This window comes from Neltuma alba, unplaced genomic scaffold, assembly GCF_004799145.2.
Source record: "Neltuma alba isolate B1F8T4 unplaced genomic scaffold, ASM479914v2 tig00006332_pilon, whole genome shotgun sequence".
NCBI lineage: Eukaryota > Viridiplantae > Streptophyta > Magnoliopsida > Fabales > Fabaceae > Neltuma > Neltuma alba.
The window spans coordinates 22,566-34,021 of NW_021634430.1; the positions used below are offsets into that span (position 1 = coordinate 22,566).

The 11,456-nt window shown below is 39.4% G+C and overlaps 2 protein-coding genes across 2 annotated transcripts; both read left to right on the forward strand.

Moving 5' to 3' along the window:
* Positions 1-858: 858 nt before the first annotated feature.
* On the forward strand, positions 859-1,905 carry LOC114750130 (uncharacterized). The gene has a single exon (XM_028938669.1). The coding sequence runs from the start codon at positions 859-861 to the stop codon at positions 1,903-1,905; it is 1,047 nt and encodes a 348-aa protein (XP_028794502.1).
* A 1,313-nt stretch (positions 1,906-3,218) lies between these two features.
* LOC114750131 (cation/H(+) antiporter 20-like) lies at positions 3,219-7,186 on the forward strand. Its single transcript, XM_028938671.1, has 4 exons — positions 3,219-3,398; positions 3,479-4,501; positions 5,686-6,645; positions 6,776-7,186. The coding sequence occupies exons 1-4, from the start codon at positions 3,219-3,221 to the stop codon at positions 7,184-7,186; spliced, it is 2,574 nt and encodes an 857-aa protein (XP_028794504.1).
* Positions 7,187-11,456: the final 4,270 nt, after the last annotated feature.

The window sequence follows — 11,456 nt, forward strand, 5'->3', positions numbered from 1 at the left end:
TAATATGTTTGCTAGTTATAATTAATTGATACTATTGTATATTTGTATTGTAGAAATTAGAAGATGTCATCCCAATCTCAACAAGTATCCGATAATACTCCCTCTACACAATCTGTGAGATCGAAGGCTGATCCTGCATGGGAGCATTGTGTTCAAGTAGCTAGCAAAAACCCAAGTGGCAAACCTCGCTTGAGATGTATGTATTGTGCAAAAGAATTTGGAGGTGGAGGGATACATAGAATGAAACAGCATCTTGCGGGAATAAAAGGAGATATAATAAGCTGTAAAAAAGTTCCGGGTGATGTTCGCTTTCGGTTGGGAGAAAATTTGAAAGAAATTGAAGAGAAGAAAGGTAAGAAACAAGATATATATGAAGAGGACAATCCTTATGGTCCTAGTGTCACACCATTTGAAGGGGATGCTCCAAATTTGCAAGAGTTTCCTTCTACACAGATTCAAACTCCTACTCAAACTACTCCAACTCCTACTCCTACTTCTGCCTCAAGACCATCTCAAGCTGTGAAAAGAAAGCCATCTGCACCTATTGACAAATTTTTTGCCCCAAGGACAAGTCCAGGTGCACAACCGGGAATTAGAAGCGCATTCGCAGGTAAGGAAGCTGTGCATAGAGCAGACTTAGCTATGGCTAGGTGGCTCTATGATTGTTGTATTCCAATTAATGCTGTTAATTCTCCTTACTTCCAGCCTATGATAGATGCTATTGCAGCTATTGGACCTGGTTATAAAGGGCCATCTTATCATGCCTTTAGAACCAAATTACTGCAAGATATGAAAAAAGAGGTTCAATTATTAGTTGATGAGTGTAGAGGCTTTTGGGCATAAACTGGTTGCACAATAATGGCTGATGGTTGGCAAGATCAAAGAAATAGACAATTGATTAATTTTCTTGTTTACTGTCCTAGAGGAATTGTGTTCATTAAGTCTGTTGATGCCTCAGATATTGTGAAGGATGCTCAAACTCTTTGTAACTTATTTTTGGAAATGGTTGCATTTGTTGGTGTGGATAATGTGGTGCATTTGGTAACCGATAATGCAGCTAATTATAAAGCTGCTGGGAGGTTATTAACTGACAAGCATCCTTCTATATATTGGTCTCCATGTGCTGCCCATTGCTTAAATTTGATTTTAGCGGACATTGGCAAAATGGCTCTTGTTACTAGTTTGGCATCAAGAGCTTCAAAGGTTTCAAAATTCATTTACAATCATGCATTTTTGCTTGCCTGGCTGAGAAAAAGAGAAGGTTGGAAAGAAATCATCCGTCCAGGACCTACACGGTTTGCTACCACATTTATTGCATTAAAAAGTCTTCTTGATCACAAGCATGATTTACAAGCCCTGGTAACTAGCAAGGCATTTTTAGATTCCAGATACTGTAGAGATCAGAGAGCCAAAGATGTAACATTGATTATATTAGATAACAAGTTCTGGAATGATTGTAAGATTATTGTTGAAGTTGTGAAACCACTTGTTCGGTTGTTGAGAATAGTTGATTCTGATGATAGGCCTTCACTTGGATATATCTATGAGGGTATGTATAGGGCAAGGAAAGCTATCAAGAGTACTTTCATGAACAAAAAAACTTTATACAAGCCTTATACAAGAATTATTAAGAGAAGGTGGGATACACAGCTTCGTCAAGATCTTCACACAGCAGCTTATGTCTTAAATCCTGCTTTTCTTTATGACCAGGCTAACTTTTCTCAAAAGCCAGAGGTTATGAATGGATATCTTACAGTTATAAATAGAAAAGTAGCTTCCAATAAGACCAAGTTCTTGCAAGAAGGCACACAGTACCAAAATAGAAGTGGTAGCTTTAGTCATCCTTTGGCCCTTGAATCTGCAAAATCAATGCGACCTGGTAAAGTTTTATATTTTAATGTTTGATGATAGTTTGATGAGTCATGATTCTTGATTCTTAGGTATTAAGCCTGTGACTTAATCATTTGATGATGTTTTATTTTTGATATGACAGATGAATGGTGGCGATATTTTGGAGGTAGTTGTCCAAATGTGAAAAAGTTGGCTATTCAATTGTTAAGCCAAACTGCATCTTCATCAGGTTGTGAAAGGAATTGGAGTGTCTTTGAAAGAATACACTCTAAGAAAAGGAACAGGTTGGAGCATAAAAGGCTGAATGATCTTGTCTTTGTTCATTACAATTTTCGTTTGAGGAATAGGTATATTTTTCTAACTTTTAGACTCTACTTGAATTTATATTTTCCAAACAATTGATTAAATTAATGCTAATACTATGTTATTGTCATTTGTTTTTCAGAGTTGTTAACAAGAACAAAACTTTTGATCCTATTGATTATGAAAGTATTGATAAGATTGAATACTGGATAACTGAAGAAGTTGATTCTCCTCCACTTTCAACATTTCGTGCTGATGAGATCGAAGAAGACATCATTTATGATGATACAACACTACCAATGCCAAATGTTTTCATCAATGAAGAAGGTTAGATGTTTTTTAATCTTTCTATTTTTTTAATTTATATTTTACATTTGACTAATTTCAATAATATGATTGTTGCAAATTATTTTATAAAGATAATTATGAAGAGAGAGGCAATGAGGCTCAAGTTGAGGATAGATGCTTTGACATTGGAGTTGGAGCAGGTGTTGATTTGGGATCATTTTCTCAACAAGACATTGATAGTCACAGTGCAGAGGCTGCAGACCCAGATGCCTTTTTGGAGACTCATGCTTGGCTTAATCAAGATCCTCCAATATTTGACAAGTCATGAAGTCATTTGTCTTAGTGCATTATATTGAATACTTAGGAGTCATGTAGTGTTAGATTGCTAAGGACTTAAGGAATTTTATTTTGTTAAAACATATATAGTAAACATAATTTTACTATAAATTATGCTAATTATATTTATCATATTATATATATACTATATAACTATTTTTAATTTAATTATTATCTTACCGGTTCGACCGAACGGTCTAACAGTTTGAACCGGTTGAACCATGACCCGCTGCTCTTTCCGGCTCGACTTCCGGTCCGGCTTTTAAAACATTGGCTGACACCCAGAATCTGTATAAGAGCGCGAGCATTAACATCCACCGTCTATAAATACACGCCGCGCCTTAATGCCTTCTTAAATCAAAGGATCACTTTTCCATGCTATTCTAACAAGTCGTCTTCTTCTTCTTCTTCTTCTTGAATCTTGAGGCAGAGGCATAGCCATGGCCTTCAACATAACCTCCATCAAAACTTCGTCGGATGGAGCCTGGCAGGGCGATAATCCCTTGGACTACGCATTCCCGCTTCTCATCATCCAAACAACCTTGATCCTCCTCGTTAGCCGCTCCCTCGCCTTCCTCCTCAAGCCCCTCCGCCAGCCCAAGGTCATCGCTGAGATCGTCGTATGTCTCTGTCTCTCTCTGACTTCATGTTCTCCTCGCAAAATTATTTGTTGATCACTTTGTTTTATTTTCTTCTACAGGGAGGAATCGTACTGGGCCCCTCGGCTTTTGGAAGGAACGAAACTTACATGCACCGTGTGTTCCCTTCATGGAGCACTCCCATACTTGAATCCGTTGCCAGCATCGGTCTTCTCTCTTCCTCTTTCTTTCTCGTTGGACTCGAGTTGGACCTCAACTCCATTCGCCGCTGTGGTCGAAGGGCTCTTAGCATTGCGGTGGCCGGAATTTCCCTTCCTTTCGTTTGTGGCTTCGGCGTTTCCATCATTATCCGGAAAACCGTCGACGGAGCCGGTAAGGTCGGTTTCGCTCAATTTCTTGTCTTCATGGGCGTCGCGCTTTCCATCACCGCATTCCCTGTGCTCGCTCGTATCCTAGCCGAGCTCAAGCTGCTGACCACCCACGTTGGAGAGACTGCAATGGCCGCCGCAGCATTCAACGATGTCGCCGCATGGATCTTGCTCGCGCTAGCCGTCGCTCTCGCGGGGGACGCCGGGAACCAGAAGAGCCCTTTGGTATCGGTCTGGGTCTTGCTATCGGGGCTTGGTTTTGTGATATTCATGATGGTCGCGATCCGACCTGTAATGAAATGGGTGGCCCGAAGGTGCTCGTCGGAGCACGACGCGGTGGACGAAGTTTATATTTGCTTGACACTGGCAGGAGTGATGATTTCAGGATTCATGACGGACCTCATTGGGATCCACTCCATATTCGGGGCCTTTGTGTTCGGGTTAACCATTCCAAAAGGCGGTGATTTCGCAGACAGGTTAATAGAAAGGATCGAGGACTTTATTTCTGGCTTGCTTCTTCCTCTGTATTTTGCTTCTAGTGGATTGAAGACGGACGTGGCGAAAATCAGAGGCGCAGAAGCATGGGGACTTCTGGTTCTGGTGGTATCGACAGCCTGCGCCGGCAAGATACTGGGCACGTTCGCGGTGGCAGTACTGTGTAGGATGCCGGCGAGAGAGGCTCTGACTTTGGGTGTGCTCATGAACACCAAAGGACTGGTGGAGCTCATCGTACTCAACATTGGGAAGGAAAAAAAGGTCAGCTTCCTTTGCTGTATTTTGACGCTTTCCTTTGCTCTGTTCTGCTCATCGCACTCAACATGAATTTTGTGTCATGTACAGATTGTAAATGATCATACAAATATGCAATGAATGATTATAAGACAATTCAGTTGGCTCAATAGTGATGAAGAGGACGTACAAGTCTGATACTTAGGTTTTTTTTTTTTTGGGTGGTGTCTGCATTTTCAAAGCATCCCATATAGAGGAAGAGGATCGTCTATGCATCCTTTGTTTCAACCCGCTCTTAATTCCTGCTATTCAGAACTGATTTTTTTTTTTGAAAAAAAAATGTAGAATGGATTAAGATTAAATTTGGAGGTGAAAATTCAAAAGCCCATTCGCTCACATATTCTGGTTCTAAATATTAGTCATCTATGAAAATAAATTAATGATCTTATGTATATTAGTTGCTTCCCATACAAAGCTTGCCGAGGTTTTTTTTTTTGCCTTTAAAAAATGACCTTTATTTACAATTTTTAAGAACCATTTTTTTAATTTATGCTCTTAAGCAGGGATGAATTTAAAAAGTTGCCTTTTAGATTATTAACCTCTTTAATCTTGGCTAGGTAGTTGGAATTTTTAAGAGTGGTCTGAATATTTAAGTACCGTTTTTTCCTTTATCTCTATGTTTATTGAAGGATAGTTATGGTCAAGGGTCAAAAAAATAGTCATTTTAGTTCATTCAATCCCAGCACCAACATTTCTTATATTTTGCCAAAAAAAAAAAAAGAAAAAAAAAAAGCAAAAGGAAGTCTTATAGTGAGCTGTAACTACGTCGCGCGCCCAGGTTCCAGGGAGGGCACTATGCCAGTGGGCGGTTCACGTGGCAAAGTCAAAACACAAAATTAATACGCCTCGTTCCCCGTGAGGCTCTTTCCGTCTTTGACTTTACGTCTATGTTCAATTTTTGTTTTTTTTTTCCTGGAGCTGATTTACGCCTATGTTCATTAATCATCGGAGAAGAGAACAGGTGCCGTTCATGGCCTAATTTCTTTTATTTTCTCTTTAAAAAAATAAATAAGGAAGTGTCAAGTCTTCATCTCCACTAAACGACAACATCCTATCCCATAGTCCCCTTCCAACATTTTCGCACAATAGTGACAAAATGACATAGCAGGGCAAACATCTAACTCATGATCTGTCCCTTGTTCACATCACAGGTTCTAAACGACGAGATGTTCGCAATCTTAGTCCTCATGGCTCTGTTCACCACCTTCATCACAACTCCAACAGTCATGGCCATCTACAAACCCGCTCGTGGCATCTCCTCCCGCACCCACCGCAAGCTCGGCGACCTCACCGCCGACTCCAATAACGACGTCTCCGATCAGCTCCGAGTCCTCGCCTGCGTCCATGGCCCCGGCAACGTCCCTTCCATCATCAGCCTCATCGAGTCCACTCGCAGCACCAAGAAGTCCTCCCTCAAGCTCTTCATCATGCACCTCGTGGAGCTCACCGAACGCTCTTCCTCCATTATCATGGCTCAACGAGCTCGCAAGAATGGCTTCCCTTTCTTCAGCCATTACCACGGCGCCTACTGGCACGACCCGCTGGCCGGGGCTTTCCAGGCCTATAGCCAACTGGGCCGAGTCTCCGTTCGGCCAACGACCGCCATCTCCTCTCTGGCCACCATGCACGAGGACATTTGCCACGTGGCCGAGGAAAAGAGGGTGACCATGATCATCTTGCCCTTCCACAAGCAATGGAGGAAGGTGGAGCAGGAGGATGAGGACAAAAGGAGTCATTCTCACGAGATTATGGGGAATGTGGGCCATGCGTGGAGAGGCGTGAACCAGAGAGTGCTGAGGAACGCGCCTTGCTCTGTGGCGGTCCTGGTGGACCGTGGGTTTGGGGACGGGTACAAAACTCCAGGCCCAAATGTAAGCATGGCCCAAAATGTTTGTATCGTGTTCTTTGGTGGGCCCGATGATCGAGAGGCCTTGGAATTGGGCTCAAGAATGGCCGAACATCCGGTGGTTAAGGTTACGGTGGTGAGGTTCGTTGACCCGGAGTGGGATGCCTCCAGAAGTAGCGAACTCGTGCTCCGCCATTCACCGAAGAACAGCAGCGACAATATCTACAGCTTCTCCACCGCCAAAATGAACCGTCAAACGGAGCAGGTAATCCAAATTAGAATGAAGCCCATGAGAGATCAATAATTAACCAGGGAATTATTATTAGAATTGAAATATACTTGACATTTGATTTTTTTTTTTAATTTTTTATTATCTGATGTGTTGGCTGGTGCAGGAGTTGGATGAGGCGGCGGTGGCGGAGTTCAGAAGCAAATGGGAAGGAGTGGCGGTGTACGTGGAGAAGGTGGGGAGCAGCATAGTGGAGGAAGTGATGGCGATAGGGAGGGGCGGGGGTTACGATCTGATAGTGGTGGGGAAGGGGAGGTTTCCTTCGAGGATGGTGGCGGGGCTGGCGGAGAGGCAAGCGGAGCACGCGGAGTTAGGGCCGATAGGGGACATTCTGGCGTCGTCGGGGAACGGGGTGGAGGCCTCAGTGCTGGTGGTTCAGCAACATGACGTGGCACTGGCAGATGAGGCCCCCCTGTCCAAGTCCTCCGGCGAGCTGAAAGGCCAGCACCATCAGGATTCTTCCAGTAGCGGTAATGCCAAAGAATCATCAGTAGCAAACCACAATGATATAGTGTGATGAATTAAACGGCATGCAAGTCTCAAGTCACCACTCGCACGCCATTGTACGTAGCGGTCAGTATATTGGGAAGATTGTTGGTACCATTTAGTAGCTCTGGAGTTGTAAATACAAATAATACAGCTCTGGACCTCCATCATTATGTTTTTGTAGTTGCTTAGAGTGTTCTCCCACCCAAACGATGAGAAACTAATCTATCAAAATATTCAAACACCGCAGCCTGGATCCTTCTCAATAATGGGACCCTTCTCAATAATATTTGTTCCATACACACTACCTTAAAAATCAAACTAAGATACTCAAATCCCTTCTACTTGAACCAACAATTGTTGGTTGGACCTCCATTATTGATTCGCCATAGATAATGAAGCTCCTGAAAGAAAGCCCAAATCCCCCAGAATCTCTACACGGGATTGAGAGACGTGTGTATAGCTTGCCCATTCACTGCCTTGCTTCCTCCTGCAACTTAACCCGCACTTGCTCCTAATTTCAACACTTTCTCATTCGCCGTACAAAATTACGGTCCCCGTATCGTAATACTTATACCTGTGCCTATCATTTTGTCATTTTGTGTACAGTTAATAAATTGTATATTAATTAATTTAATATACCTATACTTAATTTATCTCTATCCTGTCCTGTTTATGCTGCTTAATCATGTCAGGAAGGTGGAAGAATCCGAATTTTAAAAGAATAGCATTTGGTTATTGACAAGAGTGTTTTCTAAAAACATTTTTTTTATACATCGAGATAGATTTTTTTACATATTTATTTCATATATTATAAAATTAGTATTAAAACTATGGTTTTGTTTTCATCACTCCTTACCCTCAAATAACTTTATTCTCTCAAGTGCTTTTACATCTCTGAAGTGCTTTTACATCTGTTAATACAAAAACAGGTTTATCAATACCATCACCGCCCCTCGAGGAATCCATATACATACATACATATATTATGTTCCCTCTTTTTTTGCCGAATACAACTATTCTATCGATGATATAAAACTTATAAAAAAAATGTACTCTCTATTAGGGGTGAGCATTCGGTTTTTCGGTTCGGTTATCGATACTAACCGAAATAATCGAATAACCGAATATAGTAAATTTTAGACACCGAACCGAAACCGATTAACTGAACTAACCGAAATCGAATAACCGAAATTATAGATATGAAAAGTGATTTTAAATTAAAAATAATAATAAAACACAATTATAACCAATAATTAATAAATATTTCAACATTCGATGTGATTTATTATAATAATATTTATTATAACTATATTTATTGAATATAAATATATTTAAAAAGTTCACATAAACCCACATATATATTTATTATAATAATATTTATTAAATATAAATATATAATATATTTATTTTGGTTTTTCGGTTATAACCGAAATTTTTTTTCTACTAACCGAACCGAACACCGAAACCGAATTGTTAAGAAAAGAAAAACCGAATATGTAACCGAAAACCGAAATAACCGAAATTCAATTCGGTTCGGTTCGGTTTTCGGTTACGGTTCGGTTTTGCTTACCCCTACTCTCTACAGTATCTAATACGCAATATTATTATCAAGTGAAATTTGAGCATTATTAAACTTTCATTTTAGGAGCCCATGCAAATTCTGGACCACAATTTTGGGCAATTAAATATCTGATGCGTGATGTAGCTCTGTATTTCGTGAAAAGGCAGAAACACGGGATTCGAACATTTAAAGGGTAACTGGGAGGGACTTATTCCTGGATATGTAAAATACAAAGGAACAGATATGATATGACGGGAGGACAGGAAAATGGTAGAAGGCCGATGGACCAATCAGCACTTCTGGCGTGGCGTTGAGAATTGAGGGAAGGCATATATATGTATAATTAAGGGAATTGAACAGAGGACGGCTCGAAGGCGTGGCCCTAGTGGCTGCGAAATATTCCTCTGCTCTTTTTGACACCAATATCTTCGCCCAAAGCAAAAGCATATTCATCCCATTTATGCCCCTAACCAAACACGACAAAAAGGTGCCAAACTTTGACATTTTCAACCATTATTTCTAACATAGCCTCTTCAATTCTTTTTTTTTTTTTTTTTATTTCTGGGAGGAAAAAGGGAACATGTGCTTCCTTGGAATTTTAATTAGCGCGCGCGCACAAATGTAATCCAGTGACTTGTTCAGTCATATGGCTGAAACTAACCATAATCGCATCTGCTTGGTTATTTTTTTGCCCCGTGAAAAGGAATATGTTCGCATGTGAGGTAGTGATTTGGAATTTTGGCAGTCCAATATTGTTGTTCTTCGCCGAAACATACATGACTACAGGGAATGGAATTCCATGCCATGGAAGTTGGAATTGGCTTGACCTTATGAATGCTCTCCATCAAACGCAAGCACTAGCAGTCTATTTCTCCATCACACTATCCAGTCATCCATCAAAGAAACATCGATCCAAACGATTACTTCCTCTGTTTTCAAATATAAATCATCCACATCTATTCTTCAAGAAAATCTATAAACAAAAAAGTTAATCGCGATTTAACAACTCATGCTAAGGCAAAATTGATTTTAGATTTGTTCGCAATCAAATTGTCGATTTCCCTCCATTTTAAAATAATTTATTTTTAATGGCCTATTTAACTTCTTTCTCTTGGTAATTAAATAAAAAAAATTCTAACGAGGAATATTCAAGGGAAAACTATTCATGATCCGGAAAATCTAAAAATTTCTTTTTTTTTTTATTTGGAATTTTGTTAAAATAGTACTCATGCAGTCATGCGGGAAGAGAAACTGGATCTTGTTAAATATTCCCTAATTAAACAAGAAAAAGTCTTATTATGAAACAAACGACTTTCCTAATTAAACCACGGGTGGCTTCTATTCCAGCGAAGACGTTTTGATAAGCACATGCATTTTTTTTTTTATGAAGACAATAGTACTTGAGGTATTATTAATTACTAAATGCTGGTACTTCTTCTCCTAGTATTTAAATACCAATTCGTCACGTTATGATGAATTAGTCTCTTTTTTAAAATCCGGCCTCTGTTAGTAATTAAACGAAGGCATTAATTAACGCTGTTAAATAAGAACATTGAGAATTCTACTGCCAGTCAAAATATTTCATGCATGCTTAGCTGTCTAGACTTCTATATCCGGAGCTGAGGACCATCAGTCCAATGCTTCAAGTTTCCGTACAAGGTACTGTTAGTCGAATGTGGACAAATAGCCAGGTTTAAAATGCGTTTGATTGTATCTAAACTTTAATACTAATTATATAATTAAGATTTTGCCCTTTTGTTTTGACAAGACAACTCTTGTCGTGTTCTTCTTGCATCTTCATGGTCGGAATTTATTTGCAGTTAAAAAAAAAACCCATAGTCCACTGGCTGTGTGGCTTGGTGGAAATCAGACCGCCATTTTGCTTGATATGGAAGCATATTGTAACTAAAACAATCATGCACCAGCCACCACCCAGGGCCACCTCCAACAACCGCACATATATTAAATTCGAGCACCGTATCTTAAGTTAAACAATGATTTATATGTTCACAAATCTGGTGATTATTTATCGATATTTTTATTAATATGACTCTACGAAAACGCTAGAGACCGTTGAAATGGGGATTGATCTCTTATAATAATTATAATTGTAATAATACCTCTGGTCTTTAATATAAGAGCTGGCTGACTAATTTGATTAGATTAAAAAGTCTTTTTTCTAAATATTTTACTAATATGTGTATTGGCTAGAACTATCATTTGATGACATATTCAACATGAGCAACAATTACAAGCACTACCATGAAAAAAATGAATAAATATAAGAAATAAAGTAAATCGAGGTCTCATGTTTAAGACCAAATTAAAATTAAAATTAGCTCTTAGATTAAGCACTTAAGGTTATTATATAGGATAGGCTATGGATGCATGTGTAGCTTCTATTGAAGCAGGCACTTAAGGCACTTCCATTATTTAATGAATAGTAATGTGTGGGTGTATGTGTGTATATTCTATCATATCGTGGATAATATTTTATCACCCGTCCAATCTGGGTAGTGAACAAACATTAAATAAATAAATAACAATGATGATATGGATGTCTTGATTCTAGACAGTAATTACTTAAGGCACATAATTAAAAATTAAGAAGCCATTTATGATCAAAGTGTCCGTACAGCTGACGATAACTTTTTAGAGTTGCCTAAATTAAACATGACTAACCCACAAGGTTTAACAGATAAATTTTACAATATACTTCACGTCTTCGTCCCTTAAT